Source organism: Xiphophorus couchianus, chromosome 23 (assembly GCF_001444195.1).
Source record: "Xiphophorus couchianus chromosome 23, X_couchianus-1.0, whole genome shotgun sequence".
Taxonomy (NCBI): domain Eukaryota; kingdom Metazoa; phylum Chordata; class Actinopteri; order Cyprinodontiformes; family Poeciliidae; genus Xiphophorus; species Xiphophorus couchianus.
In genome coordinates this window covers 21119641-21141428 of record NC_040250.1, presented here as the reverse complement: position 1 = coordinate 21141428, position 21788 = coordinate 21119641, and the positions used below count along the sequence as shown (strand labels likewise).

Sequence of the window (21788 nt, the reverse complement as noted above, 5' to 3'; positions counted from 1 at the left end):
CACCGTGTCTCCGTTCTGAAGAAAGTAGGACGCATTACAACAGCCAGGGGAGAATTAAAGTGACATTTTCCTGTTTTTCTTTTTTTGGAGAAGGGATACATTCAAAACTGGACAACTCATTCCAAAGCAAACAAGTTCAGATGATTTTTGCAGTTTAGCAATCTGCACAAAAAAAATTTGTGTTTCCTTTTTGGGCTCCGTATTGGGGAGACAGGGCCAATATTTAACAGAGCATCCACAGAAAGCATCTGCTCTGTCAGATATAGGTGGCACTCAGAACCCAAACTGCGGTGTCCATTTTTTAATTTTCTGTGAGTATTCCTGTGGAGACCAAACAACTGAAAAAAATTATAATAAATAAACTCGCTCTTGTTAATGTTTTTGGCAGCACACTGCTATGTGTAAACTCATCAGGTATTGATATAACAGCTATGTAAGTTATGAAACCGCCCCCGGAGACTCCACCAAATATAAACAGCTTGAAATATGCGCCTGTCAATCTCGCCAGCAGCAGCCATCTGGGCCTATCCAGTTACCGTGCTGAATAAGAAAATGAGAAAATAAATAGCTGGTGGTGCCGAGTTCCTGTTCGGGCTGACTCAAGGAAACCGTTGCCTTGGCGAACCAAGACTGAGCAAAAAGACTTGCTAATAAATTCAACGCTGAAATTCCCTGAGGTGTCTTGGATTTGATGATCCCAATTAAGGCTGGGTTTGACCCTCTAGTTAAGTTCTTGGATCGAGCCTGAAGCTGTTTGCCTCCAGAGGGCTGTTGCAGGGGCTCAGAGGACACATTGGGCTTTACCTCCATGACCCAGCTAAAGGCTGGTTGCTGGCTAAGGAAAGTTTTTTTTCAAAATGATCTATAAAACATACATGTTCTTGTCTAAACTAAAGTCTCGGTCTGGTGAAAAAACAACAGAAGGACGAAATCGTGCAAAAATGAGCAAATTCTTCCATGAAACTGGAAGAATTGTTTTTTAAGAGAGACAGAAATTAAGGTAGAAATCTGAAACATAAGTTTGAGATGAGATCCAAACTTGCCACAATAAACGTCACCAAGGTTGGACTGATTCTTTAAAAGATTTGTCCATTTCTCTCTTAGAAAAAAAAGATTGCACATGAGCAAAAACAGCTCTGTTCGATTCCCTCCCCTCGCTAAAGTACCAAAGAAGTTATTTGTTTTTATGACCTTAAAAACTTGCATTTTCTTTTCTAAACTGAAGCTGTAGCCTGGTGAAAAAATAAAGAACTCAAGCAGGTAAAGAAGTATCAAACAGGAGGAATTGGTTTTTAAGAAATTGGGTTTTTAAGACCTTTTTTTTCAGAGAACAAAGAATGTTTGGTTGAGCTTTTCGTAGTGTTATGTTTTGATAACCATCAGCATGAAAATATTTATGAGGCCAGCGAAGCGAAGACAAAAAAATAAAAAATGGACCTCAATAAAATGTTGGAAGTTTGCCGCTGTGAGCCAACAATGTGAAGCGAAACCACATCAGGAGAGCATGAAGTCACCACAGCCCCCGGGAGCTGCGACACCCACACGTTGCTCTACTTTTCCCTCTGAATTTTAAAAACACCGTCTCTATGACGGCAGAGAAATCTCCATGTGACTTTAACCTGCTCGGCGGTGGTCCTCAGGAAAGTCTTTCCAGCTCTGGACGGAGCAATCTGGATCCGGAGGGGACGTGTTGATTTAGAGAGCGAGGTCAGGTTCTTTTGGGTCAAGGCCGCTCGTGAGATGTCACCCAGAGCGCCGGATCCTTCCGCCTGTGGCTGAGCTGCTGCGTGCGCATCTTTCAGTGGCGTCCACCCACCACCCTCCTTACAGATTTCCTCTGTTTGTCCTGTCGTGTCACACTTAAATGTTTCCGAATGAAAACAAATGTTGATATCAGAAAAATATAAACTTTAGCAAATATTAAAATAACATGTTCAAATTACAATTTTATTTATTAACCCCTCGGGAAAAAAAATGCACGCATAATGAAATCAAACAGAAAAGTGTTTAATTGGTTAATTCCCAATTTATTGAGAGAGGAGTTATATTTCTACACTTTCACACGTTGGTTTGGATCAAGGGCGTAGGTTTGGTCTAAGTTTTGGTGGGACCTTACAACTTACTCACCAACTCACCAGCATTTAAAATGAATGCTACCACTGCGTAGTATATTGAAATATTAAACTAATCAATATAGATTTTCGTTTATTTATTTTGTTTTTGTTAAAAAAATACATATGTTTTTTTTTATTATTTATATGGCAAAAATTGGTCGGGACTATTTTATATCCCTTGAATATTGGTCGTGACATGTCACGACCGTCCATACCCAAACCTACGCCCATGGTTTGGATAATAAAGCAAAATTCAAAACTGCGCTTTCGGTTGGTGTTGACCATTTTAGTGTTATTAAAATGACCTGAAACATTTTTCAAGGTAACAAAAATAAACAAAATCAGAAGAAATCTGTAGAGGCAAATACTTTTTTTTTTTTTATTGCAGTGTGTAGCTGCAGAGAGTTGAGAGTTTCATCTTTGCCGCCCTGAATCCTTGCAGCATTTACGACACGTAGCAGTGGAACGTGTCCTCGTTACACGCCAGAGCCGTCCATGTTCCCCGTCCTTTGAAGGCATATTTCTTTCCCCCATGGCCTCTGAATCCCTCCCTGTCTTTATCTTCATCGCTCTTCTTTGACCTCCTTCATCCTGAGGTCGCATCGGAGTGCTTCCGGGGCAACGCCGTCCCTTCAGCTGTCTTCCTGCCACACTGAATTAAAACCAGCTCTTTGTGATACTGTACTGCCTCATAAACTCCAATCAGGTCCTCTCAACCACTACTTTTCAAACTACAGACAACAGCTGTGAGGAGCCCTCCCCCGCCCCGATGAGGCCGGGAACTCCAGCAGCGAACAGCATGGTGGTGCCGCCGGTGGGGGAGGCTCCGGATAAAAGCCTCTGTAGCTGAATCACATTCAATTCTCCCTCATAAAGTCAGCAGATTGACAAGATTATCTGTCCCACTCAGGCGGGAAATCGGATCTCTGAGTCGGATCAACAGGAAATTAAAAGAGAACAACAAGGTTTAGACCGAGGCAAACAAAACTTCCACCGACTCCGCGCAGATCCCGACGACTAAAACATCAACAAATAACAATGACGGGCAGGAATGTCGTCGCAGTCGTCATCTCGGCTCAGTCCAGAAAACTGGAGCTCTTATAGCTCTTAGACATCCTCAGTCATCATGCTACAACGATATTCTGTGTTTCATTGGGATTTTATTTGACCAACTAACAAAAACTTGTGCACAATTGTGAAATCTGCACAAAGTAAAATAATCCGTGGATTGTACATTTCTTTTATGAGAGGCATTGTCAACGTGTGGCACACATGTATATTTAGCATATTTAAGAGTGTCTGTGAACTCTTGTCTTTTGGATTTAGTCGTGAACTTTGACTAGGCCATCCAAGTCTAAGCTTTTAATCATTCCACTTTAGCTCTGACTGTATGTTTTCTATGTAGGACAAAATATGCAGATGTTTATGGGTCGTTTTATTTTATTTATTTTTTATCTTTGTCCTGCTCATAAATCATGATCTCTCATTCAAAATAGATACCTAGTCAAAGCATTTCCTGGATTGCACTAAGGTTGGGCAAGTTCCCAACCTGGAACTTGGGTTCTAGGTTGCCCAACCTGGGCAACCTGGTTGGGCAAGGTTTAGACAGAGGCAAACAAAACTTCCACCGACTCCGGTGGAACTTCCCAAACTTCTAGTTTGGGAAGTTCTAGTTCCCAAACTGGAACTTGGGTTCCAGTTTCCTTGACGCATCATCAGGTCAAGGACCCACCACGTTAAGTTTCTATGTAAAATACATCGCGTCGTTTCATCTTGTACGCCTAATAAAAAACAAAATCTCAGCAAGAGTCACTTTTCGTCTGCTGGAACATTAATGACTGAGACGAGGAATCAAAATTCACATTTCCACTTTCCCAATCTATATTCCTGAGCTGTAAATCTAAAGCTGCCCTCATTGATTACGTGTATTGATCAAGTCTGCCTCTCATGTTTGAATTACTGCACAGCGGGGATGTGTGAGTATGTGTGTGCACCCGCTATCCGCTGGATGTGGATTTACAGTACTGGCCGTCTGCGCACCTTGCGGCCTCTGCTCGGCTAGAAACCCTCCACCTCAGTCCCAAACATCTATCTGCCCACACTCCGCCGCCAACACCTTTTCATCAGGACCTAATGGGGCTTAGAGAGGATAGAAGCATCTAAATCCAGCCTTGAGTTTTATTTTTGGGTTACTGTCCATGGAAAACAGAACAATGAGTCATTTTACAGACAAACACTTAGAATCCAACCTTTTCTCTTCAAGGTTTGAGTCAGGAGAATGAAATCTCTGCATCAGAAGCAGAGAGTAATGATTTTCTCTTTTTTTTGCAGCAGGTATCATTTCTTGCTCTACACTTAGCCCCGTTCAGGGGGCTGATCTGCACACACACACACACACACACACACACACACACATACACACACACACACACACACACACACACACACACACACACAGTGGTGTTTTTGAAAAGGCAGATCAGATATTGTGAGTTGCAGGTATGTTGGCGCTCCCCACCGAGGCCCTCTGCTTAGTAAACAGACCCAGTAGGGCCTAGGTAATAAAGCCGTGCTTTTCTTTTATCTTTAGCACATATAAACAACCCCCCAAAAATGGGGATAGGGGAACGTCACGGGAGCTATAAATCACCACAGAAGATGAGGTAATAAAGAACACACGGGCCGAGTCCACAACAAAACAACCCAAACATCAAACCGGGCTGATGATAGCAGTAGGTTAGCGCACAGCAGTCGCACTAAACACGACCTTCTAGGCTGCTGCGGCACAGCTGAGAATATTTTACTTTATATAAGAAGATGCGGCGTTTCTCTTGGTGGGCCTGTGTGCACAGTCTGTCATAATTGCATTTAGCTCAACAGAGCTAAATTACTATTTACTAATAGCTCATTACTATTTCTCAGTAATGAGAAATAACTGGACCGCATGTGGCACGTTGTGATTTGTGCACATAACTGTGTTATGAGCAGGACCTCGGAAAAAAAAAATCCCCCAAAACCCATCTGCGAGACCAAATTCCTGGCTTCCCCCAGTCGGATTAAATGTTTTCCTGGATGGAGACAGGAATAAACTACAGCACGCTCAAAACCGTTAACAGAAAAAAAAACGTACCTTTTTCTACAATATGAAGAGTATTCTGTAGATAAACTTTATGTTTTTGCGCTGAATCGCACGAAAGAAGTCAAACCTCTTACTCTTTTTTCTAATATGTACTTCATTATATTTTGCCAGGATTTTTGGGATAGATCAACATACAGTAGGGGGGGAAAAAGTATGGCTTTCACAAAAAGCCCGGCTCAAAAGTGCCTGTGTTGAGTCCAGACATCTCCTAATTCCAAACAGCATCTGAAAGATGAAGGAACACAGCCGGCAGATCAGAGGTAAAGTTTAAATCAGGGTTGGGGTCTAAAAACAATTCAGCTTCTCACCATCTTCCATCTGAAAATGGAAGGAGTAGGGAACGACCGCAAACCCACCAAGACTTGGATGTCCACTTAAACAGACAGGCTCGGAAATGAGAACATTTAATCGGAGAAGCAGTCAAGAGGCTTATGGTAGCTCTGGAGGAGCTGCAGAGATCCACACTTTCAGGTAGGGAGATGCAGAGAGAACGGCGGACGGACCGCAAACATTTGGACTCTCAAACATGCTCTCCGTTTTCGAAATATTGCTTGAGTGATATTGAATAGAAGTGAAGAAATGATAGAGAAATGCTTCAAAACACTTGCAGATGTGATTGCTCTAAAACAGGGGTCTCAAACTCCAGTCCTGTAGGGCCGCAGTCCTGCAACTTTTAGATGTGCCTCTGCTGCACCACACCTGAATAGAATAATTAGGTCATTAGCAAGGCTGGGAGAACTGATCTACACAAGCAGGAGGTCAATTCCAGTGTTTTGTAACCTGTGGCACATCTAAAAACTGCAGGACTGCAGGACCTCGAGGACTGGAGTTTGAGACCCCGGCTCTAAAAGTTGATTCTCCAAGATAGCTACTAATTACAAATCCTTTCAACGTGCACCATTTTCCTTCCACTTCACAGTTAACGCAAAATCACACACCTTGCAGTGGTTGTAATGTGAGAAAAATGGAACATTTCACAGTACGTGAATACTTTTTGCACCGTTAAGTTATCCAAAGGTGTCTTCATTTCACACCACTCTCCCTGTGTTTGCCCGTTGCAAAGACTAACTTGTTTATTTCTGAAGACATCCAGCTTTGGCCGGATGAAAGCTTTCCCACCGGATCACTAGTCTGACTGCACCCAGGATCTTTCCACGATTACATCATCAACCGCCAGTAAAACTCACCCAGAGGAGGCGAGCGAAATGAGAGAAAAGCACCACCTCAGCAGAGACAGGAAATCCCCTCCTTTTAATGAAAAAAAAAAAAAAAAAGATCAGATTTTGATTCCTATCAGACACAGACAGTATGCAAGCATAAAGGTTTGTTTTCCCCATCAGGTCTGTCAGGTGGATTATTACCGCTAATGTAATCCTCAGAAGAGTCTCCGTTTTCTCCTGCTTGCCTTCTACAATGCTGCGACAGGCTGGCGACCTGTCCAGGGTGAACCCCGCCTCCCGCCCGGAACGTAGCTGGAGATAGGCACCAGCAACCCTCCCGACCCCATTAGGGACAAGGGTGAACAGAAAATGGATGGATGGATGGATGCCTTCTACAATGGTTTGGACACATCCCGTTTCTGGGCATGTCGTCAAGGCAAAAAAAGAAAAAAGAAAAAGAAAGAAGAAACCTAGTAGTAGCTCTTCAAATTCACGTCTCCCTTTTTTTTTTTTTTTTTTTTTTTTTTAAGGTTGAGTTGCAGGCCTGGAGGTGCTCGGAGTGATTAATCACCTCCTTCATTTTCTGCTCACCAGACCATCATCTGGTTAATTAGTGGTAATTGATGGTGTCTGCCCAGACGAATAACTGCAGGCATGTGGGTTTTCAGAGCTGCTAGAGCCAAACTTGTGAAACCTTAGCTTTTCAAGAGGAAGGGTAAAAAAATATATCCACTTTTCATCCAGATTTTCCCTCTGTTTCCTCTCGCTGCATTGTGATGGCTGCTGGTTGGCTGGTTGGAATGTTGATTTTGGATCCTCGGCTGCTGAAATTTCGCTCTGAGAAAAATGTCTGACCCCGGACGCCCGCTCTGAAACCCCGCCTGACTTAACTGACAGAGACGCCGCTCCAGTCTGCGCTTTCATTTATAATTTTTTTTTTTTTTTTTGCTCGTGTGTGCGCAACTTTGTGTAAGGGCGCAAAAGCGTGTCAGGAACCCAAACCGAGACCTTGTGGGACTCTGTCGGGAAGACGGTGGAAAAATCTCCTGTTTGCTTGTAATGTTGTTACTCAGTGGAAATGCGAAGTGTCAGTGGAAGCCGGAGAACTGGGACTGCGCAACTCGGCGAAGGAAGCAATAATTTAACAGAAGCCCGATGGTTTGTCACTATTTGTTAGAGCTTTCTGTTATTTGCTCACGGAAACTGCATGTCTGAAATAGTGTCAAAATAAGGTATGTGGGTCACTTAGAAGAAAAAAAGATAGGCCTCAGTCTATTTGAATCACCCCCACAGGGCTTAGAGTGGTAGGAATAAATAATAATCATTAAAGTATCTTGAGGTATAAATATGTCTGCAAGCTCCATTTATTATCCTCATTTTTCTCATATTGCAATCATAATCATCTTTGTGTCTGATTGGAATTTTATGTTCTAAACAACTGGAAACCAAAAAATGCAAATAATGTGGCAGTTTTGTTTTGATTGTGTCAATAGCCTACTTCACTACGGCTGAATCCATCCATCTTTAGACATTTTTTCCCCATTATCCTTTGAAAGAAAAAAAAACGACGCTCAGATTAAATCAAATTAAGTCAGATTCTCAACTGTATCCATGTCTGGCCTTTGACTAAACCATTGCATCACCTGAATATGATGCTTTTAGATCTGGTTTTACTCTTAGGGTCGTTTAGTCTCTTTCATGGCCTCCAACAGGTTTTCTATCAAAACGTGCTCTCCTGCAACACACCATCTAAATGATTGAAACAATGCAACAGATAAGTGTTTGATTTTATTGCCTCTGCTTTGTTTTTAACTCAATAAAGGCGAGTGAGAGATAATCCTCAGCAGTAAGCACAGTTTCATTAATTAAATGAAGTGCATGCCTTGGAGAGAGCCAGCCACAAGCCAGCGATAATGCACTGCAAAGTGAATAGATGATTCCAATTAGGACAACATTTGTAGTGGAAGTCTTATCATTGTATCAGTCTGGCTGCTTGTTTCTGCAGCCTTCTCAGGCAGCTAAGCTTCATTACGTTGATATCTGCAGTGTAAAAATCTGCTTGCCTATGGCGCCACCCTGTGGGGAAAATCATCAACATCCCCATTGACGTTTCTTCCTCTTATAACAATAGCTGCACGAGAGAACTCGGCTTCAGAGATCAACTTGAACAAAAAAAAATTAATCTGAAAACTCTCTCATAGTGCTGACTCACTGTTTAAAAGTGTAAAGTCAGAGTTCCTATATATTTTCCAAAATCTTGTAATATGATTACTAAATGTTACCAGAGGCCATTGAAGATCAACCACCACAAATTTACAAAATCAAACTTATGCCGTCTCAATCAACTGAGCTATTAAATTTTAGCTGCACAAATATAGCACAATTAATTTATAACACCTTTGTTTCATTTTGTTAATGGGTTAGGGGAGCGGGCAGCAGGCTGATCTCTGGTGACCTTTTTTTTTCAAAAAGTCTTAAAAATTACAACAGCACAGATGGGGGGCAACTTCACTCAGGTTAGACAAAGAATGGATGAGCTTCATAAAAGAAACAGGAACGCAGAAAAACGTCATTATTAATTTGTCCTTCCTCGTATTCTGTAGTTTAAGCAGATTCCACATTTAAAGCCAGACTGATGTGAAAGGTGTGCAGTAGATTCTGGATGACTCACCCCCAACTTCTGTATTTGGGCTCAATAAGGCTTTAACTCAGGCTAAATGGGTCCTAAGTGGGTCTGGTCTCACAATAGGGAGGACTGTGTGGTTTGACCAAATGCAATCCATATTTGCAAGATGAGATGATTCTCAGTCGGAGACGTTGGTTCAGACTGAGCAACACATTTTGGACCCGTGCAGCTCCTTCTTTTAAACCATCACATCTACAACAGGAAATTAACAAGAGGCCAAATACGATCCCTGGGACTCGCTTGTAAAATGTTGTCTGGAAAGAAAGGGAAAATATTGGCCAGAGTATTGGCCAGGAGGAAAAAGTCTAGAAATAAAACTCTTTTTCCATATTTATCCAGACCTAACAAATACTTAAAATAAAGCGTCATACTTTTGCTTTTTTTCATTTAATTAAATTTTTTTTGCTTAAAAAACCTATGTACAAATGAAAATTGGGGGAACTTTTGGAAATATTTGGCAAAGAAAAGAAGTGAGACTTTTCCAATTTCGGAGTTGGGCAGCTCATGGTGCACCACACTCTCACTCTGAAATTAATTGAAAGCAAAAACAAAGTGAGCAATAATTAATGAAGCTACATCCTTCATAATTACGGTCGAATGATTTTACTGAGCGCACCGTGTGTGGAGATAATCCATAAAGTAAAATGAAATAAGAAAAAAAAAATAAAAGAGCACCAGATTAAATAACGTAAGTCGCCTTAACTGTTACCATAAAAAGCAAATAGATCCATTACAGCATGTTATTAATTTATTAGCCAGTAGTGCAGATTAATTGATGTACAGCTCTATTTTTTTTTGCCAAGGATAACACATGGGACAGTTTTGCACAACATCCACTTACAGGCTTGTCAGTAATGCTTGCCAACCAAGAGGAGGAAAAGTTTTCAAGTACAAACACATGATGAGTTTTTTGTACCTAAAGCTATTTTCTCGACCTTCGTGTAGTTTAATGGAGGCAGTCGCATTGGAAGGTGGGCAACAGAGACGAGGTTACCTTTAATCAGTCCTGCAAAATGGCGGATAAATCTGGGTGCATAAACTGGAGGTGATCTCAGATTAACAGCCTGTGTACGCTGTCAGTGAGCTGCTAAATGCACTGAGACGTTTTAGTCAGTAAACCTTAAATGTAAGTGGTTATTCTGTAAGAAGTGATTTAAATAGATTCCTGTACAACAGTGAAATATAGGCAGGTATGTTCAGAGAGTGCAGAGCGTGAAAACGTTAACATTTGCTGTATTTCATATAGATAGAGCATGCAAGCAAATAGAAAACTATGGTCCGCAGAAAATGACGCTGACAAAGACGCATAAACAAACGGAGCAGAGGCGGCGACTCTTTCAGTTAGTTCTCGTCTCTCGTGATTTTGCTCGCTGGTTTCAGTCCGAATATTTCGCACCATCTCAGCGTTACGGTGAATTATAACCAGACAGAGGAAATAAAGAAAACACTGTAAGCACTAATCAACACTGTAAACATTAATACTTCCTAACCCCTCCCACACAGAAGCTGCTTTGTACTAATAAACTGTACAGTGTTTAGGGAGAGAAAGGATGATGTAGTGAAATATAACCTGCCATGGAGCAGCACAACAATCATTAAAAAGAGATGAAACTGATGCAGCAGTCAACAACAGTTTCCTATAATTTAACGCCGAGCTAAGATGCAGGTGAAGGTTATTGTGCAACCACTGGTGACGTCAGGTAAGATGAAACAAAAGCAACTTCCGTCAGCTTCCACTAAACGAACGCTAGTTTAAACAGACTAGTTGAAGAACGCTAAAGGTTTTTATTTGCACTCAGGGAGCGAGCGGCCCCAGCCTCAGCTCTACATGATGAGTGAGCCAAACGGCCTCGTGAGCAGCGTCGCCCCCCTCCTCGCTCTGCCGGATGGGAGCTGCGAGGTTACGGAAGTCGTGGCGCATCCTAAATGAAACGGTGACATCCGTGTCCTCTTCTTTCAGAGGGACCACTTTGATGAAGAAACCAATCTTGTTGGACTTCCTGAAGGCAACGATGCTGGAGAAAAAGGACAGAGATAAGTTTGAGGGTTCTGCATTGATTTAGTGTGTGTGTGTGCGAGAGGTCAGTGTCGATTACTCACTCTGGATCATCCTGGAAGTCCTGAGGCTCGGCCAGTTCGTCGTACTCAGCTGCAGCATCCTTCCCTGCCAAAACCAGTTCCTTACTGGGAACAAGAACCTGCACAGGAAACAAACAAATGTAATAATAAAACTTTCCATAAATGTTCCCAGTGAAATAAAAAATGAGGTGTTCTTTAAAGGTACACTTCATAACGTTAAATGACAAAAAAAATCTGAGACTAACAATAAAGGACATTTTTAAAGGCCGGGTACTTGTCCTTTTAATAATTATATTAACTGTATAAACTCTTGCTAAACATATTTCAACACAGCAATCAAGAACATTTTATGTAACTACATCTAGTGAATGTTGTAACGCCTCCTAAATACTAGAGATTAGGAATGTCTATAAAATATTCTCGCATTGAATTTAAATTTCTAAGGAAGCAAAAAATATCCACAAGAATATTATGGCAACAAATCAGATTTGTTGCCATAAATAGATTTGTCTACCTGGAACCACTCTACTAACCAACCGGTTTGATGAAATTAACACTTGCAGTCTAATGTTTAACTTGTTTAATCCACAATAATTTATTTTAAAAACAAGATCATCTAACTGCAGTGTCAGTCCCAATAAAACAACTTGGCGACGGCAGAATCAAAACATACCTTGGAAGTGCTGTTAATATCATCAGGATCATCTTCTTCACAAACAGCCAGTGTGACATGAGTAATGTTCTCCACCGGGTTGGTCAGGGTTAGCAGCACCTGACTCTCCTATCCGAACAGCAAAGAAAAAAGGAAAGATTTTTTTGTGTTTTCCACAGTCGATTTCAAGCAGTTTACTAAAAGAAATTTTTCCACATTTTTCCAGACAAACAACATGTTCTTAACACGTGAATTTGTGCTGAAGATGAGGACATGCTTCGCATCTTATACTGATTTTAGACAAGTTAACTTAATTGCCACTTGTTATTTGCTGTGTAACATAACATTATCAAGTGCGCAGGTTTTAAATAAGGCTGTGTTTCAGTTTCCCTATATCGCTTACGTTGAATGAGAAACAAAATAAAAAAAGATTACAATTCTATCAACATCGGTCATTAACACGCAACACAACTGAAAAAAAAAACAGGTGAAACTTTTCATTATTTCACATTATTTCACATTTTCATTATTTCAAATGGAGATGATCCAGACTGGTTTACAGTTTCTGGACCCTAGCAGCATTAGCTGAGAATCTAATGTTTGTTTTTTCTTAAGAATGGGATGCATTTAGACAAAACCAGCGCAGAAACTGACCTTCATGTATCGGAGATTTGGAATGGACATTATTCTTACTTCAGGGATGTAGCTCCTGACGGAGGAAAACAGAGCAACCACTTCACCGACAGCCAAACATCCAAACTCTGTTAACAATTCGCAGGTCACTGAACTGTTAAATTATTAATTATTAATTCAATTTTTTCAACTGAAACCAAATCATTGCTGCCTGACTTTAATCAAGTATTTAGAGCTGAAATTTGTTTAATTTCCAGAACAATATCTCTTTAAACCCATGCGCTCGAACATGTATTTACAGCTGCACAATCAATTTTCCCCAGATTAGCCTAATCGAGCCCGAGGCTGATTTACTTCACACACACACACGCCCACACACTGACAACTACTCACACAGCCACCAGCTGAATTTTGAACTTGATTGAAGTTGGATTAAACTCTGGCTTGCTCAGGTTGTGCTCGCATTTCTGAGGAAAGTCATTAAGAAAAACGATGTTTTACAAATTAGATCGACCATCCCTCTGCCCCTAAAGAAAAATAAATAAAACCATTAGAGAGCTGTAAAATAGCGGAGCTGTACTGACCCTGCAGCGCAGCGAACGCTTCATCAGGAGGTGTTTGTGTCTGGGGTGGAGCTGAGAAGCTCCTGCAGGCTGGAAGTCCGGCTGCAGCAGCCGCTGGCGCAGCGTGGTCACTGCGCACACACCGACAGACGCAGATTCTCCTCAGCCACCATCGCAAGGTAATCAAGAGGTGCTTCTTGACAAAAATCCTACCTTCGGGTAAACTGATGGGTCTGGTGTAGCAGTCCTCAGGCAGGGGTTCTACTTCATCAAGGGCCTGGGCGGGTTCGATTGTGATTTCCTTCTGGTCCTCACCTTCTTTAAGGCTGGTTAAGAAACACAAACAGGTGATTTGTTGATTCTCTTTAAGGGAGCACTTACTGTATATCAAGAAACGAGACATAAAACTACAAAAACTGTTTCACACCGATAAGAAACGACCCTTTTTTTTTACTGTAGGGACTCAAACGTTTTAGATTGACAGCCTTTAAACAAGATAGGAGTCGAAGTTTTCAAAAGTTAGGTTTTAAAACAACTAAAATATTCTATCGCAGTTTCAATTAATAGTCCCGAGTTACTGCGATGCCAGAGGAACCAATGGAGTGGCTTCAAGGCAAAAATAATAATAATCCATCATTGCCCCTGTCACAGTTGTTGCTGCTCAAAGCTGGTTAAACAAATGAAAAGATCAAAAAGTTCTTGGTCAGTGGTTTTCAATCTTTGTCCTTCAGGTTTTGGATGCATCTCTGCTCCAACAGAGACGATTTAAATGCTTGCAATGCCTCCTGAGTATGTCAACAAGTCCTGCAGAAGCCTAATAATCTTTAATTCATTTAAGGCAGGAGGGTGGCAGCAGGGATAATAGGTCCTAGTTTGTATACTTAAAAATACACAGTTTCCTACTTTTGATCGATCGTTTTCTACTTTGGCAAATAAACCAAAGTATAAAACTTTGGTCTTGTGGTTTAGCTACAACAACTGGACTTTGCTTACTCTTGTATTAAACTTGTATCATTTTACAATTATGCAGGGAGGCTGCACAAAATCATTCCAAGCACCAAAAATAGACCCTGAGCTGCATTTTGGACACACCTGCTTCATCCCCTTTCAGATCAAAGCTCTGAATTAAACACATAACCATAAACCCCCCATTACAGAACACTTTGTCCTTTCACATCGTGCAACCTGATCCACCCGGATTATGGGCTGTACGCTGCCAAGTACGACACAAACCATTGAATGCAGTCATGTCAATCCCACAGCTACTGGACACTGGAGCAATAGAGATGTGCTCTGTGAAGAGACAGATCACGCCTCTCCATCTGGTAATCCAATGAATGAGTCTGGCTTTAGCAGTTGCCAGGAAAACGGCACTGAACGCCCTGCAGTTTGCTAGCTGTGGTGACAGAAAGGAAATGTTTAGTGCAGAAGGGATTATGGGATGTTTTCTGGCCCTTTAGTCCCAGTGAAATTAGTGCCTCCACAAATCCAAATTTTTTGGACACTGTTTGAGGGTGGCCACTTCCTGTTCCAACAACACTGCACAACTTTGAACAAAGTAATACATGGAAGAGCGAAGTTGGTGTTTAGAACTTTAGTTTTCTGCACACAGTCCAGTAGAGTTGATCCCACCCTTTATGAAGAACTGAAGCTGATACAATGAATTGACAAAACAGGCACAAAGCTAATACTTCATGTTTGAGATTTTCCCAATATATGACTGAGCTCTGCACCATGTTGCTTATGCAGGCCACATTTAGTGCATTAAATACACTTAAAGTTGTTGAGTCCAAATAACAGAACATTGACAAGACTAATATTAACAGATTGTTGGGTAATAGATGTAGCTCCTGTTTTTTTTTTTCACTTTGAACCATTTGACAACACTAAACTCATAATAACAGCCCCATAATAACCTTTACAGTTCAAAGTGGTGAAGGGTTTGTAGCTCCTTCCTGAGAAGGCTCAGTTAGTAATATTGATGTAGCCACTTCTGCTCCCAATTATGTGTTGGGAAGTTTCAGCCAACTGGTAAATGTAAAAATCACGTGTAGACCATGGAATGAAAGCATGACCAGTAAAAGCTGGTTTACTAGCTTTTACTCAACCAATTAGTAATTAATTATTAAGTTACGTTGTAACTGTGTTTACCTCAGGTGATGCTCCAACATCACCTTAGCTGTTGACTATGTTGGAAGGGCTGATAAAATAATCAAACCAACTAGGACTGTAACTAAAGATTAAGTAGTTGATTATTCTATTCAATTATTCTGACGATTAATAGAGTAATCGAATAAAAAAAAAGCCATATTCTGCATGTTTTCATTTAAAAGATGCAAGTACACAAATGATTCAATTCCTTTTTTTAAATAAGACAATAAACATTTTATTACCTAAATGCAGTAAGATAGCATTCCTTTAGTGAATTTGAACCAGGCAAATATATCTTTTTGTAAGTCTGCATACTTCATATATGATTAATCAAATTAATTGATAATTATTTTTAATAATTGGTTCATCACGATTAATTGTTTCAGCCCTAAAACCAATGAAAGGTAAAACATTTGTCTAAGTCATCATGATGTGGAGACATTCGAGTGTAGTTACTGAGCAGAATCATAACAACCCCCCTGAGGTCACACAAATATGAAAATGTTTAACTCTAGGATGCAAAAGTAGCAGCGTTCTTCCTATTTGATAAGTGAATACTCACCTAAGTCCAGCCAGAGTGGCTATTGGGGCTCCAGGTCTCTGCCTATGCAGTCTGGTTCCAAGGCCGTATTTTTCCTGGTTGAATTCGGACAGAAAAAAACATGATCAGGCAGACTGCCAGAAGACAACTACGGGGGAGTCACAATGATTTATGAAATTAATCTACGGCTATTTTTCTACAAGACAAATTCTCTGTCTAAGAGATAAATCCATGTCAGCTCTTAACAAAAACAGAAAGGAGTTTGTTTTTTTTTTTACATTAAAGACAACAAATAAGCCAGAAAAGAGTTTTTACATCTTGTTGTGAAAGACAAGGAACACAGAACGGAGCAGCTGGAGGAAGACGAGGGGGGATTTCTTGACTTAACTAGGCTTAAATGCTTTTTTCCCCCCTTCCAAATAAACAGATGTTAAGACGCAAACATAAAGCTCCCCTTGTGTGAATCTAAGCTTAATTTACCCAAGGAGACATTCATGTGATCTGTGAGGTCGATCAGTGACAGTGTTAACAAGGAAAGAGATAAAAGTGCAACTGTAATAGACAAGACTACCCAAATTGTGAAAGTATAACTCACCACCACATGAATAGTGTGTTGCTGGGGGGTAAAAATCAAAATATCAGAGTGCATAAGCAAAGGAAGAAAAAAGGAGAGAAGGTGAAACCGAAGCAATCAAGCAAAAACATTAATGGCATTTGGTGACATGCGACTGCAACAGAAACGATCATTTGAGATGGCAAAATGGAGCCGCAGGACATCTTAAGAGGTTACAACATACAACAGGAAGCACAGGTTTGAATTAATGGGTGTTAATGTAGCTAGCTTTAAAAGCAGAAAGCAGGAATACACAAACATGATATCTACATAAACATTTTTCATTTGATCACCACAGACAAGCTGGAGGCTGTTTTGATACTCAGTCACAAAAAGCAGCAGAAATGGATGGACACAGCGTAGGTATTTCAATCAGAGCTGAAACAGTCTGGTCACTGGTCAACCACAACAATTCTTCCTTTTTTAAATAAAAAGTATGCTGGCACTCAGTGACACCCGCTCTACCTAAACCTGAGACCGAGCTGCAGTGGATCAGATCTTTAACTTGCAGATGGCTGTTGATCTCAGTGAGTACAAAACAAATGACACCACTGCCGTTTGACATTTTAAAAGGTTAAAGAAAAAGATGTGACATTTTTGGAAAGAGTTGCGTGAAAGCGTCTCTCTCAGGGGGAGCAGAGTACCGAGAATGCCAGGGGCATGCACTGTCGTCTCCTTGCCAGCTTCTTCCTGTCTCTCTCCTGCTTCTCTCGGTGGGCGAGCTGCTGGTAATACTCAATCAGCTTGGAGATCTGTGGCAAACGAAAAGTCATCCACAGACAGGTCACCATATTCCTTGTGAATTTTTAAACAAAACACAAGCTTTCAAGATCATAACACAGGGGTTTTTTGCAGCTTTCACCAACACGGATTTAAGACTTTTTATGACCATTAAGCATCAAATTTAAGACCTGTGTCACGACAGAGATGTACAGAAGAACATTAATTTGATGTACAGAAGAAGATTGCATATTTTATATTGTATTAGTGCCAAGATTTTTTTTGTGCAAAATGCATCGACAGGTTGGCAACAGAACTGAGCCAGTGGCAAAGACAAACGGCCAGCCAGCCAACAAGTGACACATTTACACTTACCAATGGCAAATGCCAAAAAAAGGTAGAATTTAAGACATTTTAAGGACTTTGTTTCAGACACATTAATGTAAATCTTTTTAAGGATATACGGAAATCCTGTAATAATGATTCCAGCTTGAGAACCATCCACTTTAAGTCTGCTAGTTGCAAGCCCAGCTTCCTTCTATATTTAAATAACTAACTTGAATGGAAACATACGTTTCCAAAAATCCACATGACAAACAATGATTTTGATCATTTGCTGAACTCCTTTACTGGATAAAAAAAATGTAGTTGACAAACTTTTAATATGATTTTAACAGCTTATTGGTAACAGCAGTCTCTGCAGCTGACCAAAACATGTGACTGCCCACTCTGACTGGAACTTCACTGTAAATAAATAGAAAAGTAATAATTTGTTATTTGTGCTGAATCTGAACTCTAAGTTCCAGCAACAGAGTTTACATTTGCCTTCGGCTATGAATGTGTGGAAGTAACTTTCTCAGAGAAGTATTCAAAAGAATGCAGTGTGTGACCAAGGAACATGTGAGTAACTCAAGAGTGCTCAAGTGACCACAGGGTACAACTTACCCGCTGACCGTGGGGGTTTTCTGGCTCCTGCCATCCACCACTGGCTGCAACAGACAAAATGCTCCAAAACATCAGACTTAAGTGGTCGTAACGCAAATTTACAGATGATAATTGTGGGTGTTTTTTAGCTTTAGTGTCCCCAAAGCTAACAAAATTAATGTGCAAATAGAATAAATGCCTACCAACTGATTTGTCAGCCATTCCTACATCTCTGGAGGTCCAGCGACAGAAACCACAGGCCAGGTAGTAGGCTTTCTTCATCGTTGTCTTGGTAGGATCATCGGGCAGAGGAGCTGGAATGTTAGTGGCCCGAGTCGACAGAGTGTGCATGCAACATGGGCAGTCAAAGCAATTTGCACACCTATATCAGAGCAAAGGGATAAAAGCGGATCAACAATTGATATAAAATGCATTCCCAGAGAGTAATACTGGTAGTAGTAGAACAAGTATTAGATGATAAATAACCTGTTCTTTTTCAGCTTAGCTTCAGCAGACGGCATGTTCTCCAGACAACTAGGACAGTAATGGGAGTCCACCTAATTAACAGAGTCAGAGAAACAACAGGGGAGTCAGTTTATCTGTGAAGAGCTTCAGCAAGAATATCATTCTCAATTGTTGTTATTTGTTTGAACTTTGTGCACAGTACCTGTCATATTTATGGACCTTTAAGAAAACTTCCAACCTTTAAATAAACATCTTCACTGTTTAAGTCTATGTACATTCAGTTATTTGAACATTTCTTACAACTTGACCAAAATTTCTAGCATCTAACAGTGGCCATGAGGTGCTTTCCCACATGTTCATCCTTTGCTTCATACCAAACCCACTTGGAGTTTGTTTCCACTTGATCTTAGTCTCAACTAAGCCCCAGCCCAGTTTAACAAGTTGTACATATTTATGTTTTAATGGCATTTGTTTTATTATATTTTGAGAGAAATCCATCTAATGTGAAATCAAATTTCAAACTTGATGGTTGGATAAAGAGAAAATATTTAAATCTCCTCGAGTTATGAATATCTTTGGGTTTAACTGGACTGAAGCAGTTCTTTAAGAACCATCTTTGGATATGTTTTCTATGCCTTAAAATCCTTCTCACTGTGTGTCGCAAGATATACTCTGGTCTATGTCTAACTTGGAGGCAACAATAAAAAAGAGGCAGTGTCAGTTAATATTTACAGCCCTGGTAAATGACTGGTCAAGGAATATTAATCGGAAGTTCTTAGAAATTGATCCCTTTACAAAAGTTTAAATAATAAATATGTAGTTACAATTATTATTAAAGGAATTGTTAGGGGTACCAACAGTTATGCCATTAATGACATTGTTAAACAATTACTTCTTAAAGTAGGATTTATTTCCCCCACAAAATAAATCAACTCTAGTTAAAGGTTGAATATTTCTAAAATGTTCAGTATGAGATTATTTAAAGCCAATTAAAAAATATATATATTTTTAGGATTTTCACATATCTTAAGAAGAGGCAACAAAACATGTGGCTGGCGTTGTATTCATGCGTCTTTATTAATTTATTATTTATTTAGCCATTAGGAATGACAGGGTTTTTTAAATTAAACGTTATGAGATAGTTGCATAAAAACCCCTAAGATGCGTTGGAAGAGTGAAGCAGTGCAGCGTCTCTGGGTGTGGTGTTACAAACTATTGGCCTCTTTACGAAGCTACATTTCCTAAATAAGATGGCATAACTGATAACAAAGCCAGCCCAACGTTGATTATAAATGGGTTCATTTCCTTATGGTACAGACAATATGTATTTTTCAGTTATATAAACTGTCTTACATCAAGATTAAAGTATAGCTTAAACCACCTAGCCTGTTTACGCTACATAACGCTAACTCTAACGGAAGTGAATCCGTCCAGCCAATAAAATTACGGGAAAGCAGGAAAAGCAGTAGAATGACAAAGCGCTTAGCCATTCACTCTGCGCGATGAGTCACAAGTCCCGCCCCTCTGTCACAGCGACAAGCAGCCCGGCTAACAACAAAGCAGTTACCCGCTATCGAAGGGGGGAAAAAAAATAACGTACCTCATGAGACACACATTCTAGCGACCTTAACTCGCTACAGTAGCGACAAAAATAAAGTTGAGATAAGGGGGCTCTAATCCTTTTCTGTCCACGGACCAGATAGACCACTCTATCTGGGTGTAGAAGAGACGCCATCTTTCACCGGCGTCGCTGGGCTCACCGACCGTTCCACTGCGTTCTATCTGTCACTGTTAGGACTAACGGCTCAGCGTTGCCCTCCAGTGGTGAACATTAAAACTACACCGACGGTTTCTTAAGGAGGATAAACACACTGAAGGCCAGGTAACCCAGAAATGCCAATAATTTAATAATCACTTCTTTTACTGTAAGATCGGCTTCGAGCATAATTTTCCCACCAAATCTTAATTTAATTCATTTGAATTTATTGATATTACCTTCAGTCTGCTAATAAGTATGATTAAAGTATAATATCTAGTTCCATTCAGGATAAAGTCCATCTGATGTTTTGCAAAAACAGTACACATCAGTTTCCTTGTTTGCAACTCCAGCCTCTGGTTGGGCTTTAAGCTACTGTGCCTTGCAAAACTTGACCTTTAAAAATGCTGTCAAATCATGACTAGACACTTCACTGTATTTCACAAGGTTATCATGTCAGAACAGCACAAAGTTTACAACGACACTACTGTCAAATGAAAACAGGGCTGGCACAATTTGGACATGTGTGGGTTTTCTGGGTACTCTAGTTCACGGAATACAGTAATATAAGTTACAAACACTAGAAGTGCTGGAGTTAGTCCATTGTGACATATACCTATTCAGTCTAGAGATAGTCCAACTGGCCTGAAGGATTTTATCTAGCAGGTGCTTTTGTTCAGTAAATAGGGCCATTACCTTATAAGTACCCTGGTAATGGCCTCAACGCATCTCACAGTTGCACCATTGTTCCTTAGACTTCGACTTAGACTTCGACTTCGACTTAGACTGACTTTGTTGTCATTTTCAATGCACAGGGTGTATACAGAACGAAATTTCGTTGCATACGGCTCAGGACAATGTTTGAGGTTCCAATGTTGTGAGTAAAGAGACAACATTTCAAAGAGAAACATTACTAATTTCTTTTAGAAAAACCTTTGCATATTTTTTGAAACAGATTGTATGTTTTGCAAACTCTATGGACATTTGGCAAAATGACCTGGATAATGCAGCACAACATCATGGATCAGCTGCAAAAGGTCACATCTCTCCAAAAACACTTCATGTATGCTTCAAAACTAGACTGACTAGTTGTAGGTATCATAGATACCCACCCCCAACATGGACTATTCACATTCCTACCTTCTGGCCTGACTGTCAACGGCCACATTTACAAGAATGCTAATTTGAGCCATCAGAGTCGTCAGTTTGGACTCAGGGTCTTTTGGCCCTGCATCGGTAAGTCTGGGGAGAAATCAAAAACCTAGCAGTCCTAGGTTTTTGAAAACTGGTACTAAAATAACATTTTTCAAAAGTAACACATTTTAATTTTTATGATTAATTATATATTTACGCAGCCCCTCATCTATTTTTTGGCAACAGGATATTACATAGCATTATCCCTACAAAGCATTATGACAGTTTCTTGGCCTGGGGCATCTCTGTTCTTCTCTATAGTCATTTTAAAGTGGCAGTGAGATATCTCTCCCATTACTGTGTTGTCAGATAAAGCCACTGAGGTGCTCCGACAGGCATGCAAAGAGGCTTGTCAACTTCCCACGGGGCAGATGGTCGAGTGGCAACTCACTATGGCA

General features: G+C 40.4%; 1 protein-coding gene and 1 long non-coding RNA gene across 3 annotated transcripts; both read right to left on the bottom strand.

Annotated features, from left to right (window-relative positions):
- Positions 1 to 660: 660 nt before the first annotated feature.
- On the bottom strand, positions 661 to 20931 carry LOC114139355 (uncharacterized). Its single transcript, XR_003594430.1, has 3 exons — positions 20772 to 20931; positions 8731 to 8739; positions 661 to 672 (listed from the first exon to the last, which is right to left on the bottom strand). It is a non-coding gene; the product is annotated as an uncharacterized LOC114139355 (long non-coding RNA).
- dctn4 (dynactin 4) lies at positions 9830 to 20304 on the bottom strand. Of its 2 annotated transcripts, XM_028009255.1 has the most exons (14): positions 20041 to 20304; positions 18462 to 18532; positions 18179 to 18357; positions 17997 to 18040; positions 16976 to 17083; positions 16314 to 16334; positions 15740 to 15813; positions 13240 to 13352; positions 13048 to 13157; positions 12857 to 12930; positions 12485 to 12539; positions 11852 to 11959; positions 11200 to 11297; positions 9830 to 11114 (listed from the first exon to the last, which is right to left on the bottom strand). In XM_028009255.1, exons 1-14 carry the CDS (start codon positions 20173 to 20175, stop codon positions 10895 to 10897), a joined length of 1410 nt encoding a protein of 469 aa, XP_027865056.1. In that variant the 5' UTR covers positions 20176 to 20304; the 3' UTR covers positions 9830 to 10894. The 2 variants fall into 2 exon arrangements, with proteins under 2 accessions (XP_027865056.1, XP_027865057.1); XM_028009256.1 differs by lacking the exon at positions 16314 to 16334 and having other exon boundaries at positions 10895 to 11114; positions 20041 to 20298.
- Positions 20932 to 21788: the final 857 nt, after the last annotated feature.